Below are 16522 nucleotides of genomic sequence, written 5' to 3'. Positions count from 1 at the left end.
AGGCCGTGCTGGGCTCGGCGCGCGCAGGTTGCACAAATGTGCACCCCCTTGCGCGCGCCGACCCCGGATTTTATAAGATACGCGCGGCTACGCGCATATCTTATAAAATCCAGCGTACTTTTGTTCGCGCCTGCTGAGCGAACAAAAGTACGCGCTCGCGTATCGTTTGAAGATCTACCTCATAGTGTAGCAGGGTTTAAAAAGCATTTGGATAAGTTCTTAGAAGAGAAGTCCTAAACTGCTATTAATAAGTAATAGTAGCTTGTGATCTGTTTAATGTTTGGGTACATGCCAGGTACTTGTGACTTGGATTGTCCACTGTTGGAAACAGGATGCTGGGTTTGACGGACCCTTGGATGCTGGGTTTGATGGACCTTGCCTTATGTTCTTTAGACATTTTATATACCGTCGATCCATATAAAGATCACAATGGCTTACAAAAATAACATTCATACTAAAAATCAATGAATTATGACTTCATGGAGGTCATATTCATAAACAGGAATTGTACATCTTGGCCTGCTAGTGATAAAAGCAAATCGCCCTCCTCCTTACTGGGGTTTCTTATATGTTTCCAGGACAACAGAATATAATGGGCCTGATTTTAAATAGCATTTATAAGTAAAACTGGGTTTTACATGAGTAAATCGTGCTTTTGAAAATTGCTACAATATATGCCATTCAATTGTCCATATGATTTCCTTGTGTAAGTGTACTTTACTCTAATAAATGGCTTTTGAGAATTGCTACGATATTGTATTTCATTTACATGCATGACTCCATTGAAAATTGCCTTCAGTAAGTTTTTTCATTGGCTCCAGTGCACGAGGAACCCCTTTTTGAATGAATCTCCTCCCCCTGTGGATTTTTCTTTAAAATCAGATCTGAGTCCCACACGGCTTCTCTTCTGGTGAATTTCTCCTGCCCTCCCACCCATCTGATCCTGGTTATTGTTGGAGAGGATTCATTTCTTTTGGTTTATTGGCTATGGTTTTTGTCACAGCATTGGGGGGGGGGCTACCTGAGCAAGAAATTGTAAAGTTTGTATGATTTGAGTCTCTTGGTTGTGATATGCCATTGGGGCTGGGTTCCGCCCTAAGGGTGACTGGCTTCTTGCTGTCTGTGATGGGGGCCTGCGGTCAAATGGCCTACAGGTCAAGTGACTTGGGGGTACTGTTAGGTTAACTGCCGCAACGCAGAAAGCTATCAAGGCTGGAACATTGATAATGCTTACGTTGTTTGTCTCTGGTACATAATAGAAATAAAGCTACAACATTTGACCTCTCAAATACTTACTTATGAGATGAAAGGATGGGAGTGCAGCTGTCTTCATATTATATTTTTCCTATCCCACCTTTTCTTTAGGGTATTCATGCTAAGATCTTTAAGTCTCTCCCCATATGCTTTATAATGTAGACCATTGACCATTTTGATAGCCACCCTTTAGACCACTGGTCCCCAACCCTGTCCTGGGGGCCCAGTCGGGTTTTCAGGATATCCACAATGAATATGCATGACAGAAAATGTGCATGTTATGGAGGCAGTGCACGCAAATATCTCATGCATATTCATTGTGGATATCCTGAAAACCCGACTAGCTGGTGGGTCCCCAGGACAGGGTTGGGGACCACTGCTTTAGACTGACTCCACATGGTTTATATCTTTTTGAAGGTGATGTTGAATGGATCATTAGGCCCTAAACACCTTTTTTTTTTTTTATTTGCCCTTCAAATATTCTAACAGGAATCCTGTGTTTTGGCAGCTATAACAGCTGCATTCCATGGCTGCTTATCAAGGATGCATCTTTTAAGAAAATGACAAATTTAGAGTGCAAACACACTTGTGCTTGACAACTGGTCAAAACCTTTTAATCCTGCAGGGGTATTTGATTCCTCCCTAATCCACCTGGGGTTGAGCACTGTGGTTTCTATGGAGCAGGGTGTGCCTATGCTCCTTTTTCTGAGCTAAAGGAAGAATCATTAAATCCCTCGCATGCATATCACTAAAGAGATATGGGGAGTGCATAACCAATATCGATTTGAAATGGAGGTCATGCTTGCACCTGACTGAAATAAAGGATGGTTCTAAATTTTGAAGTAGTTCACTAGATATTTGTTTTGTTATAGATTAGCTCTATTGTAATGGTTTGTTTTTATGCTTTTATTTTAATTGTATTTTGTTATTGTACATTGCTTTGGAAGGCCTTATTGTAAGATTATGGAAAGTGATAAATTTTTATAAATAAGGAATCTATTAGTTAGAAGGAGCTCCTGCACAGAGGGGAAAAAAATACACAAAAGCTGAGATTCATGGATTCAACCTCTTGCAAAAATACAGCTGAATTTCTTCATTTTAATTGTAACAATGCTTCAAAGAAAAAAAAAGGCACTTTTTGAGCCTGGGGTGGGGCAGAACTGCTTAGTTTCTCCTTTTGCAAATGTCCACCAGTGCCGTAGCGAGGACCATTGAATGGTGTGACTTGGTGTGTGTGTGTATGTATGTATATGTGTATATATATATATATATATATATATATATATATGTATATATATGTATATATATGTATATATACATTTTTTTTTTGAAGGGCTCCTCACTTGAGACAGTTATTGAAGATGAATGCATTCAAGAGGCTCTGTCTTAAGGACATAAACAGTTAAAGGCACTTGAGGTGTTCTGTTATTGTTTGGCAGCCCTCAGCAGAAGTTTTCTCATGAGATGCTGGACCCAAGAAGCTGCTTTTTCCAGGGGGCCAAATAAATAGAGCATGGGTAGCTGAGGCTTCTAGCCAAGCAGCTTTTATCAAGAAACAGATTTGTGTGTTCCCCCACCATACCCTAATACACACCCTTATTGAAGTTCAGCTTCAGATGCTGGATGGTCACACAGTTGTGGACATCTAACGAAGTAGGGGAGTGCTTTGAAGCTATCAAAACTACAATAAAAAAAGAGGAAGTGGTAGGAGAACATTATCCATAAGTGATTATTGCTAGCCATTTGATTCATCCTTTGGTCTTTTTGGAATCTAAAACTTGTAAAAAGAGAGAATTTCACTATTCAGGCATGTTTTCCATCTGAAGTATCATTTTCCAAGTCTGGCATATTTTTTGTTATATGAAACTTGTGAATTTACTGATCTCAACAGTGTGTTCACTCATATTTTAAACATCTTTTCAGTTCAGTGTTATCTCCTTGTTTTGTTGTGAAAATACATAGTAAAAATTCAGGCCTAGTGTTTACTGGTGTTAAAGAGCATTTATGAATGCACAAATGTGCATTTAATGTCTCTACTAAAATGAGCTATTGGTGTGCATGGAATAGCTGGCAATCTGTAGTAGAAAAGGTTTGGAAAACATCTGCTGAGCAAAAGGTCTTTTGCCACGCTATGACCACTGTTTTTTGTCTATGGCCTGTATGAAACCAGTGTGCAAGCTGCTGATCTTAGAGGTACAGGGACTTCTTGTTAATATAGCAGAAGTCTATAAAGCAATAATGAAATAAGTGTAACATTTTTGGAATACAGTTCTTCAGCACTTTGTGTTCATATGTATATCCCATTATAATTCAAGGCAGACAGGTAGCCTGAGGCTGGCAAGGACAGAATCTGACTTTTTTTTTAAGGATTGACACTGTACCTGATTATATCCCTGTTCCCCTTTGGGTTTTTTTTTAAGTTGATAGATAAAAGTGAGATGACAGTGAATGGGCTTAAGATGACATTTAGCATCTTTGTTGCCTTATATGATGTTCCTAAAATCTTATCTGGGTTGGCATGTAGCAGGGTTTGCTGTCTAATTAGTGAAGGCAGGAATATTGTAGTTTAAATTTTTTGAACTAGGCTGATCAGAATCCTGCTGAAATATTTCCTCTTAGTCACATGCACCCACTTTTAAAGGTGAAACTACCAAGTCCACTGTTTTGAGGAGAGAGGGACAATGAAAATCTGTCTGCAGGGATCAGTCTATAGTAATCCAGTGAAAAATAGGACTTCAAGAAGCCAGTGTACTAGTCGTAGAAGACCTGCCTAGAAATAGTCGTCCTGGAAACAGCAATTAATAGCAAATAATTCCTATTTAAAAAAAAAAAAAGCAAGATATACCAATGAAGCTGTGTTTTAATCTCTGCGTTTCACTAAAATTCTAATACTCATTCAGATCTCAAGTTAGAGTCTGCATTTAAATGTAGCTGCTGCTGCACCTAGAGCTTAGTCATAAGAAGCAACAAGACTTTAAAAAAAATGTTTAAGTACTTCAGATCCAATCAGTGTGAAATAGTCAGTCACCCTTGACATTTTCAGAGGCTTTTATCCTTACTTGTTTCCATATTTATAAGGTTTCACAGGAGTTACACAAATGGTTTAGCCTGTCCAAGCTCTGAATGAGTAGGTACCAAGCATTAGTTTTGCTAGTGGATGGATTATGAATTTTCTTTCCACAAATTGCTTGCATTTTTTTGATATACTTTCCATACCCCCTACAGCCTAGTTCCTTCTCCAGGAAAAGTTTAGTTGTAAAACCCAGTTTTAATCAACTTTTTCCACTCTGAAATTCTCCCCTACTTTTTTTTTTATTTGTGTAATTCTTGACTGATTCTAAATTTAGCATCTAATAATCATGAAAAACCTTTCTCTTGGGCACTGAGTGAGAAGCAAGCTTAAAAAAATAATTAAGAATAGGGTAATATTTAAGGAAACACATTAGAAAGAGGGTAATGGTGATTACTTACTAATGAGCTCCTCTTGAAGACCCAGATTAGTACTTCAGTTATATACAAATTAGAGATTTGTTTACAGCCCCTTGCAGGTGTCTTTACAGCAGATGCTTTAGGTCTGTGTGTTGCTGCTTACAGAGAGCTGATGGATGTTTAACATTCTCTGCCTTTTTTTTTTTTTTTTTATTCATGCTGCTATAGACATTTTTTTTGTGAAATGTGGAAAAGTTTAATTGGATGGATGCACTTAAATGGTGATTATATTAATGTGTATTTACCTTATTCATTTTTGCACCAAAATATTTACCTTTCTATTTTTTTTTTTTTTTATCTCTTCATAGACAGAAATTGCCAAGCGATTGAATACAATCTGTGCTCAAGTCATCCCGTTTCTGTCTCAGGAAGTAAGTAAAACTGTTCAGCTGTTAAAGTGCAATTATGTTGCTTCTCTGTTCACAAATTAGCTAGTTTTAAGATGTTAATTTTATCACAACGTGCAAGTGTGAGGAACATCTGTTAGAGCTGAAGTGTGCAAACCTCCTGCTATTTGGTCTAACAGTTCGGAGGGCAAAGTGGAGACAAGAGCACAAGCTCAAATTGATTCTTTTCAGATGAGAACTGCAAAATGACTATCTAGCTATGACATTTCCTTTCCAGGTCTCTGCAACATTTGCTTGACAGTTAACAGAGTTGTCATGGTTCCATTTTCACTTTTAAAAAGGAATTTTATACTTTTTAATTCCTGCTTTCAGAAACTTTTTTTTTTCCCTTAACGGCATGAGTTTGATAGTTGATGTGATGCAATTACATCATGAAGAAAGGAGCATAAAGTAGATATTGCTATCACCTTGGGAATTGCACTCCTTTCTGTAGAAATGCTGTGCACTACTTCCTATGCAGTGATATATTTGCTGCAGATGTGAAGTGCAATTCAGTAAGGGTCCAGTTCAGCATTCAGATTTGTCAGTGTCCTATAGCCCAAAATGACTTATGAGTAGATTACCTGATTTTTTTTTTTCTTTCTTAGGTTTGTTTTGAAATCTGATAAAGCCACTTGCAAGTAGATTTGGGAGTTTCTAGGTCAAATTGAGTGATTTGTGCTTACCCATTTAATAAGCAGACCCTGTTTTATTTTTCAGAAGTAACTAAAAATCTGGCCCCTAGCAGTTTAGTTTAGTTTTTGATGTATGTTTATGGGTTTTATTAGTTTAACCCTAAAATCAGATGAATGGCTTACTGAGGCTTCCTACAATTCAATAGTATGTACATGCCTTTAATTTTCACCTCCATTGCTTTTCCAGCAGTCCAAATGCAGCTGGCATTGGGCTTTGATACATATAGACACTTTCATAAGGTATCAAATTATGACTGCTGGTTTTTTTTTTTTTCTATTTTTATTTTTTGTAGCATCAACAACAAGTGGCCCAGGCTGTTGAACGTGCCAAGCAAGTGACTATGGCAGAGCTAAATGCCATCATCGGGGTACGTGGCCTTCCAGGTCTACCTCCTACAGTGTGTATAACCAGCTTTCATTTCCTATTGCTTTGGTAGCTGAATAGATAACAAATAGCTTGACGCACTTGTGTTTCAGCATGTTTGAGGTGTGTGCGTGTGTATATACTGTACTTGAATTTGTTAGAGTGGAGCATTTATATTCTGTGACAGGAGTAGGGAAACCTTTTTTTTTTTTTTTGACCATTTCATTAAAGACAAATGTCAGTTTAAGGTGTGTATGTGTTTTTATTTTTGTTTTTAACCAACTTGAAAGAAACTAGTTTTATTTTCTTTTGGTACTGGGCACCATTTAGTTGTATATGGTTCTGTGCATTATGTACATGCCTATGTTTGCATGTGAACATGCATTTGTTTTGTTTTCTTTTGCTATGCATGTCTCTTATTGAAAACTGGGAACCTGTGCAATTCACACTTTTTTTTTCACTTTTGTGCATTTTTTATGAATTTTGAAGCAGAAAAGAAACCCATGAAGTTACATTTTGAAGTGTTCTGACATAGTGCTTAATGGCCTTTCATCACATCTTTTTTTTTTTTTTTTTTTTGCATTTACATATGCTGAGATGGGTTAATTTTGCATGCTTGTGACTGCTTGTCAATCACAGCCCATTTGCTTTGCATTAATGAGCCCTGTGAACCGTGCATTCCTCCCACTGCATGAGTTCATTTCCCCCGCTGCACAGTGAGAGTATTTCTCATGTTTTCTGCCCTTCCAGACCAAGTGAAAGAAGTAGCCGGAACAAGAAGCCGTTCTTTCTGATTTTATTCATATATATGAGCTGCTTGAGCCGATTCAAATTACTCATTTATCAATTTATGTTAATTGCTTGTGAGAAGATGCCCTGCTGGTCTTTATGGTTCCCTCAGACACTTTGTAATGATAATTAGACATGCTGCTCTGTGGATTAAAAGTGCCATAGTCGAATGACGTGTGCAGACAATGGGACCAGTTAATCCATCTGTGCTTAAAATTACATCCCAACTGGAGGTGGGAAAAAAACCCCCTAAGAGCCAGGGAGGATTAGTGCTGCTAAAAGAATGAGTCTCAGCTTGAAAACTCTCCTTTCATCAGTTTCTCAATTGCAGATCTGCAGTTGGTTTGCCTGTAGTAAGCTATTGGCAGTCAATTAGGTGAAATAAACTGGGAGGGTGACCTTCATTTCCTTTTAATAGCATTTTTCCTCCCCAAAATAGGGAACTGTGGTGGATTTTCAGCTTAAATTTTATTCAAGCTGCTTTATTACACTTGACAGCTTAGTCCTTGAATAAACATAGCCCTCCCCTTCCTCCCACCCCACCCACCCTAAATGGGAGCCCTCCTCTGTAGTATCATGTTATGAATTGTAACCTAGTTGGATTAGAATGGCACGATATAGTTTGTATTTTTCTTATGTGATTATCTGGCAGTCTTCTTTGCCCCCTTCATTTGTGTAGCGAATTGCTTTATGTCAAAGAGCAAGTCATACTGTACCCAGACATTTATGATGTTTGTTAGCTTAGAATAATGCTAAATTTTATAGTCTTGCAAATTAAGGGGTTTTGTTCTTTTTCCTGCAAGGACAGGGATGGAATTTAGTGAAATTAACCAATTGGGCATTTGCTAAACTTATCTGTTTTTAATAGAAATCACTGGGCCAGAATGCACATACTTGGCAGCCTGCAAGTCTCAGGCTTGCTGTTCCATGTGCCCAGTGGTCACTTAACAGAGTGCTACACTGATTAGGAAGCATGCCCTTGTCTTGACAAAGTTCTGTCTGTCATTTCAGCTCTTCAGAAGTGCACTGTGCTGAGATATTTAGCCCTACAATTTGGGGCACCCAGAGTACAGAGATTTCCATCTAATTTCTTGGTGTTTAATATGGAAATTGAAGGTTTTTTTTTTAATATTTGGTAGCCTTAGCTAGTCTAATCTTTCATTTGAGCTTTAACAATAGTTGAACATTTTCATATGATCTTTCAGATGCTGGGAAAAATTGTATTCTTTGCTTGCAGATTTATATCTAACTTTTTTTCTTAACATAAAAATGTTAAATTCTGCACATTGTAATGCTTTAAAGGCTTCTAAATATATGCATGTGGCTTACTGGTTGAGGTTGGAATTACATATTCTTTTTTTGTCAAGGTGATCTTTCAGTTTTGGGTGATCAACAATTATCTCTTTGCAGTGTAGTAAGTTTCATGCTCTGATATATGCTTGATTTTTGCTCAGAGGAAAGTGTGCACAGCCTAGAAAATCAGAGTAGCATAAAATTGAGTTGACAATTCAGTAGACCTTTGCTTTCCTTCATTGAGCAATGTAGTGACACCTGTCTCCCCAGAGGGGAGGAGGCATCATGAGCATGTCTGTTCCTACAAGCGACAGCTGTGCTGAAAGTAAACGCAGCCTAGTTTGATCACAGCTGTTAGTATTGTTCAGAGAGCCAACATAGTAGAAAGAACAATGAGAAAAGAGGGACATGCTCTCCAATTACAACATTCTTCCAACCAAGGAAAGAAATAGCTGTCTAATCAGTTAAACTACTGTTCTGAATGTCAAGGATCATGAGTTTTAAAATGCATGTAAGCTTGAAGATGCTACCTCAGTGACCGGAGCAATTACCCAATGGCCTTTCTACTCCAAAGTTTGTCTTTGTGTGGTTAAAACATGGTGGAATATAAAAAGTGCAGGATGGGAGTGAGATTAAAGTAATATATTTACTATCAGAAATATATGAACTGAGTATTGACTTGGTAGACCAATACCAGTAGTCTTAGGAAGAGTTTTCCATGATGCCTATGTCATCCTAGGATCCCTTCTGTTGCTTGTCTTCCTCCCCTGCCACCGTTCTGTGTCTGGTGTGCTAGCATGCAGATGCAGGGATACATAAGCTACAGGTCTGTGCTCTGCATATAGATGGTCAGAGGTTCTTGCACTGTGGCTGAGATCTGTCTGAAGAGCCAAATCAAAGTGCTGAATGAGTCTGACAGAGGATGCTTGCATTGGAGCTTGTAAGTGAATGTGGTCCAAGTTCCAAGATCTGACCATAATCATTTTCCTCCCTGTCTCTCCTATGATCTTAGGACTAGAATGGAATTCTAAAGGGCCGGAAACTCAGATTCTGGGCTTAAAATTACAGGCAAAGGCTAACTTGGTCACATTGGGATGCTGTTTCCACACCAGAAAGGACTTCGGGCAAGAAAAAGCATATTAATTCCAAGGTGTTCCCTGCTTGCTGAATGACTGTAATAGTCCATATTTTGATTTTAAGAATATGCCTCGTTTTCTTATGAAAGAATCTAGAGGCAAGAAAAGAGCTAGGAGTTCATCTCTCTCTGGATTGTAGGAAATGAATGTATCATACCAGTGTGGGGATCCGTTTCCTTGATCTTAAATAGGGCAGCCTTCTGGAAGGAGGAGAGATCCCTGAATGCCAGCAGGAGGAAATAGGCAGCTAGGAGTGGATGAACTCTTATGAGGGTTTGTTTTTCTAGACTGAGAGATCTTGGTCCTCCCCCATCATTGTGGATTGACTCAGTGGACATTTCAATGCAAACCTCAATGTATTAAAAACCACTCCAGCTCCAAAGATTCCTTTTCCCCTATCCAAAATAAAGGGGCTCAGCCACTTAGTCCTCTTCTCCAGACTCTTTAAAACTTCTTACTCTGTCCAGAAGTATACTCTAGTACTTTAAGAGGCAATGCTCTCCAAATTGTTAGCAGAGGAAGTAGCTAGAAAATTTCCGTTATTTGCAGAATGTGAGAGGGCATTTAGTTCTGGTGTTAGAGGCAAAGGAATCTGAGAAAGATAGAAAGCATGGTGTAAATATTAGGGATCTCTTAAGGAAGTGATGAGAATTATAATGGTAAATTAATTGGGCGAATGGTCAGACTGGATGGGCCTTATGGTCTTTTTCTGCTGTTATGTTGCTATGTTTCTCTAGTGCTGTATCAGGGCTATCAAGGCACAATACTGATTTTACAGAAGTAGCATTTTCAAAGGCTTGTGTGAATGGGCCCTGAAAAATTTGCAGACTGCTAAAGACCATATTTTAGGTTGTAAACAAGCACTGTTTGAGCACTAACATTGGTGGATATGATCTTTAAATTCTGTAGCAGTATCGGCTAAGATGGCATGTTAAGCCTCTGCTTTAAAGTAGTGGTTACTTTAGTTACTGTGTTTCCTTTTCAAGCACACATGGTGATGTTGCCAGAAAAACAAAGTGGCTTGGCTGACCAACAGGCCATAGACACAATCGCAAAGATCACTAATGGCAGAACAGATCTTAAACCTAATTAGGATTCATGGTGGTGATGCTAGAGATGGTCCTGACAGCTTTCAATAGCTCAGTATTTGATTTGGTGGACTTGAGAGAATTCAGCTGGGAAAATTATCGTTGACTGTTCATTTTAATGACTGTGAGCTTGCTTGGATGGGGAACCTCTATATTGGGATTCCTGGTGCAAGAATTTTTACTTGCGTGGGAGAGCTGTTCATGAATATTTTGAAAATGGGAAAAGTAGGGAATGCTCTGGTAGTGTTCTAGTAAAGGATTTTGCAAAAACATGTTTGTACAATTTGTTAACAGTGTTTCTGAAGGAGAGAAGGGCAAGGCATCACAGGCTGATAGACTGTAAAGATCCTTTCCTGGGCAGAAAAGTGTCCCTTTATGTACCAGAAAAGACACACTTGCAAGCAGACTGACAGAGCAAGTACCTACAAACAGGAGAGTAAATTTAATCAGGAAGTCTTTCTCTCGATATTCCTTAAGTGGAACATCCCAGTGCCAGAGCTCATGGTGTTTACTTCGCAGAAAGGTTCAGGTTTTTCAAGAGATTCGGAGATCTGTGGGTAGCGATTATGGATGCATGGAATTAAGAGTGAAGCAAATTTCTGCTATCCATTTTTTTTCCTGTGGCCTAGAGAAGTGATAGGCTATCTAAAATAATTATGGTTTATGGGATTTGGTTTTTATAAACTGTCACATCAGTAATAAAACCATCACAACAGTGTACAATTGGTAAGAAATAGAAATACAATAACATAATAAAATACAAATAGTAATAGGTTAATATCTACTAAAATAGAGGTATCTTAAATGGCTCTAAAACATTAATAAAGATACAAATATTAAATAAGATAAAATGAAATTAAAATATAATAAAACCAATGTCAGAGAAAGTTTAGAATTAAAATTCAGAGTTTGGAACCTGCTGAATTGGTTAGCATGACTCCGCATAGGCGCACGTAAATAGCCATGTCTTGAGATCGCTTTTGAACTTCTTTGTCGTTTGCAATCGTAAATGAGTTGGCAAGGTATTCCAAAGCTTGGGGCCTGCAATGGAGATTGCCCTCTCACGGATCTCACTAAGTCTTGCTGATTTAATTGTTGGAATTGAAAGGAAACCCTTATTACTATCCAAAAAAGCCATGATTTTCAGACTTTCAAACGTCTTTCGTGATATAATCTGCCAAGGACCAGGTCTTTGTTCACACCCAGATTGACTATCACTTTTAAGATACTTTCCTTAAACAAAAAAAACCCCCCAAACATTCCAACAGACTAGTAGCAGGTTTAGAAGTCGAGAGAGGTTCTTATAAATTAAGTTTTATATTTGGAGCAAGGTTGCTTCCTAGTGCTGGGAGACACAAAGGTTAACAAAAAAAAATTAAATATTTAAGGTAATATCTTAATACATTTCTTGACTAGCTTTTGAGAGCTAACATGCTCTTCTGTAGGTCATAATAAAATGAGCAAAAGATGGTATTACAAGGAAATATATGCAAATTATAAAAGACTTTCCAATGATGAGGAGATGGGGAGGAAAAAGGTGATTAGAAAATGACAGGCTGTAAAACTTTTATGGCTCGTAATGTGATAAACATGTGACTACAAGAGCCATATTATCATTGGTGGTACAGAAAGTCCTCTAAAGCACCATCTGTTTTATTCAGATCTCAGTCCATCCAGGGCACTGTAGGTAGCTTCGGCACAGAGCATGCATTCTGAGGTGTTGACAGCATGGATGCTTGAGACGCTGGCACTGATTCTATCCATGATACCATTTGTGTCAATGAAAGAGCTACCGGACCAGATCTCCCTGGTGTGGACATTGGAAGCATCAGTCCTAGCCAAGTTGCTGTGGAACACCTTGGGGCCTAATCTTTCAGTGGTGCTAAGTAGATCAGCTCTTTTACAGCAAAGTGAGGAAGATCCTGTATGAGTTTATGAAAAGGATGTCTCTCCAACTTCAGTCCAGAGAACACTGAAGCTGGTGGATCAGTTCATTGAGATGGTGAAAAATCTTTGCCTCTTTGACTTATGAAGACATCAGAGGATCCTTGGAGCCTCTCCTGTCTAAGATTCCTGCAATTTAGAGCTTTGCCTAGTTTCAAACCAGTATGTAGCACTCAGCCCATAGGAGTTGGTACCCAAAAATTTGGACAACAACTTACATGTTCCCCATTTGTCCTCAATCCAGTGGTTTTCATTTTTCAGTGCAGACCCATCTCAGTTGACCTGGTTTCAATTGGAAGTGGAGTTGTCCCGTAAGCAGAGGACAATTGAACTCGTTCCACCCCAGGAGTGTGGCCAGAGTGTTTACTTCAGATATTTCTTCATCCTCAAGAAAACTGTGGGGTTGAGATCTGTCCTGGATTTATGAAGGCTCAACAAGCTGCTGGCTTGAGAGAAATTCAAGATGAAATCTCATACAATTCATTTCACCCGGGGTTTGAATGTGTGCTTTGGATATCAAAGATACCTATGCTCATATATCCATTTACTCACTAGAAGCACTTCCAGGTTTGTGGTGAAACAGACTCAATACCAGTACAAGGCTATCCTCTTTGGCCCTGTCTACACCAAGAGGTGTTAACCAAGTGCCTGGCGGGGGGTAGGTGCTTCAAATGGTGGATGTAGCTTGGCTATAAATTGCCCGGAGGCACTTGAGTGTAAATGTATTGCTGAAGGAAGATTAGATCTCTGTGGTTAATGTTTTCCTTTTTCCTTCTTCCAGTGTGAATTTTGGATGTTTTTCCTTGAAGATTTAGGATGGGGTTTAGGGAGAGTGTTTTTTGTTTGTGTTTTTGTTTTAGTTTTATATATTATCTATATATGTAATTTGGTGAATGAATGTTTTGTGTTGCATATTATATTTTGAGAATATAACTTAATCTTGTTTTTAGGGGTTTGTTAAAAAATGTGGGTACTATATGAATAGTATATGAGGAAGGGTGGATTTGGTCTTTATTTTGTGTGTGTATTGTGTTGTATGTTTTATAAATAGTGCATTTTTACATGTATTGTAATTAGACTATGCAATTTTATAAATTTGTATATTTATATAGGGGGTGGCCAACTCTGGTCCTAGAGTCACAAACAGGCCTGATTTCCATAATATCCACAATAAACATGCATTTGAGATATTTGCATGCACTGCCTCCATTGTATGAAAATCTTTCTCATGCATATTCTATGTTGATATTTTGAAAACCAGGCCTGGTTGTGCTCTCGGATAGGAGTTGGTAGCACCTGATTCATATTAGAGATTTATTTTGTGTCTTTTTGGGAACTTTTTTTTTTTTAAAGATATATGTATGTATTGGAAATTATATGCAATTACCCATTTGATTTTTGTTTTAGTTTGATGGGTTTGTGTTGGTTTAGACAGTCATTTACTATGATCAGTAAATAGTAATTTTGCATTAAAAATTGCAGAAATATGTTGTATTTAACGTACTCACACCTTAGGCCCAAAATATAGAGAATAAACATACAAAAATTCCTACAAATGTTTGCTATCCTAAATTTTTTTTTCTCAGTCTTTCTATTTAATAAATGCTGACTGTCACTATAAAAAATTTGGGACCATTATCTTAGCGGTATGGGTACATGTCATATCAAAATTGCAATACACCCTACATCAATTTCCGCTACTTTTTATTCATAGGTTCTCATAGTTTTCTATTATCAGTTTTTATAAATTATACATAATAAACTTCCTCTTTATTTCCAAAATTCCCCACCTCAATCAACACTTTTTTAAAAGTTTCTACAAAGGACGACTATCAGAGGAAACTCTCCCCCCCCCAAAAAAAAAAATGGGGGGCATTGATAAGCAGAACTGAATTAGACATAATCTGTGGGTAGCCTCCTCATATAGCATTGAATGGAACAGTCTCTCCAAGCTAGTAGAGACTATGTGCGGGAGTTTTTCTCTCTCATTATTTTCCTCAGTTGATCTTCTGTTTGCTTGCTATTCTCTAGTGACCCACAACAGCACTTTTCAGTGCTCACCTACAGCTTAAAAAAAAAAAAAAGACTATCTGTGGCTCTGTGGTCAAATAATGTCCAAGACAGATGGACATGACCTTTTGCTATTGATTCTTACGACCAACTCAGCTGTAGCTGGACAAATGTCTGCTAGGTCTCAAAGATCCAGGACGGCAAAAAATAGCTAGTCTAAGAACTGGCAATAAGAGCAGGTCTGCTTCTAGAAGCCATCATTCTTCTCCATCATCAAAATGTAGCCAGAGCAGATCTTCTAGAGCTGCTACTTCAAACCGGGATGACCTGACAGACATGGAACTCAAAGCGGCCACGGTCCATGGAGTCTGTCACAGTGCCTAGCAAGGTAAAGCACAAGACTCCTTGACACAATCAACGCAATGTGCCCAAGTGTCGTCGAAAAAGGAAAAAGCATTGATGCAGCATTGAGAATAAACATCTGCACAAGGAGATGAAATGAAGACCTTTAAGAGACTTGATGCATGTAATGTCAAAGTCCCAAATACAAAGTGATATGTCGACTAAAAAAAATCTGCATCAGACCAACCAATGTACATTGATTGCACCAGGACACTCTATGCATGAGGTACTGGAGCAATCGAGGAAAGTAACATCGATGCATGGTGCACCAGAGCATTCAGTGCATGGTGTGTTGAGACATTCGATGCATGAAACCAATATGTAAAAGCACAATGCTTCTATGCAATCAAAACATAGTACATAAAAAAAAAAATCAAGGTCAAAGTCAAAAAGAGATGCATCAAAGTTATCAACATGAAATGCACCGGAACACTTCTTGACACAGTGCTTCGAAGATGAAAACTATTTTGACACACACAAAAAAGTACCTTTGCAAATGTTAGCATGGAAGCACTCCAGATTAGTTCAGGTGGTCTGAACCTCTCTCCATTTATTTATTTATTTTATTTAACATTTTTTATATACCGACAGCCGTTTGCACATCGTATCGGTGTACATTTAACTCAGAACTAATAGGCGATGCCTTTACATGGAACAGAAACTAAAAAATAAACAGTAAAGTAACAGGTATTACAATGGACAAGTTAAACAATAGTAATAAAAGTAATGTACAGTATATTTACAATAGCATCAACAGTCATATGTACAATAGCGTCAACAGTCATATAGACAAAAGATTTTCGTACGTCATGTGGAGGGTGTAGAGGGGAAGTAGGCTTGTTGAAAAGGTATTTTTCACCATGATCTACAACCTTGAAAAAGTTCAAGTAAGAAGACTAGTATATCCAATTCGACCAGATGAACGTTACGCACAGGATATATTAAAGGCAGCACTACCTACACAATTATTTGAAGCTTAGTGTTTCTCTAGTAGAAGCCAACCTCCAACTTCCCATCACCAGAGTTTTACCGGTCTCTCAGCTTCTGACTGAAAGACTCCGCCTACAGACACCAGATCCTATATGCTCCATTTTTCCACTGGCCTCCAATCCTTCACTGTTAATAGAATGATAATCAGTTTTAGAATCAGAAGAGGTTGCCCCTCCACTAATGCCAGCCCAGAGATCTCAATGAGTCATGGAGCAAATAATGGACATAGCACAAATTTTTTTCATCTTTCGTGCTGGAACAACTGTCCTTCCCACCAACTTATCTCATCCTTCATTTATCAACTAAAATAGTGATGCCTAGTGCTTTATCAGTGCCTATGTCTTTATCTTCAGGATGAAGATGATCCCCCATCTAGTGAATGATTACCTCATACTTTGGTCCTTTCAGCAGAAATCAGTCCCCATCATTGTCCGCAATCAGTCTGGTTATTGTGCTCCATGGGGAGTCCCTTTGCACCTCCACAGACATCCCTTCTGCCCCACCTCTGGGGCTGCCGGATCATGCATCGCCACCAGAGGACATAACATGCTCTAAATATGTGGAAAAGATGGGAATGGCTCTCAATATTGCAGTACACAAAGACCCAGACTAAAGAGTGGAAGACATGGGACTATTTTAAAAATTCTAGACATTCTGGCATTCTGTCTTACCAATGCATGCA

At 38.4% G+C, this 16522-nt stretch overlaps 1 protein-coding gene across 1 annotated transcript in view; it reads left to right on the top strand.

Annotated features, from left to right (window-relative positions):
- Nucleotides 1–16522, top strand: part of TLE1 (TLE family member 1, transcriptional corepressor) — a 314217-nt gene that overhangs the window by 60603 nt on the left and 237092 nt on the right. The window contains 2 exon segments of the mRNA XM_029616666.1: nucleotides 5052–5114; nucleotides 6118–6192. Of these exon segments, the coding sequence (XP_029472526.1) occupies nucleotides 5052–5114; nucleotides 6118–6192 (138 nt within the window).

Source organism: Rhinatrema bivittatum, chromosome 1 (assembly GCF_901001135.1).
Source record: "Rhinatrema bivittatum chromosome 1, aRhiBiv1.1, whole genome shotgun sequence".
NCBI classification, from domain to species: Eukaryota; Metazoa; Chordata; class Amphibia; order Gymnophiona; family Rhinatrematidae; genus Rhinatrema; species Rhinatrema bivittatum.
Note: the sequence above shows the minus strand (reverse complement) of the source record. Positions and strands in the feature narration are given on the sequence as shown.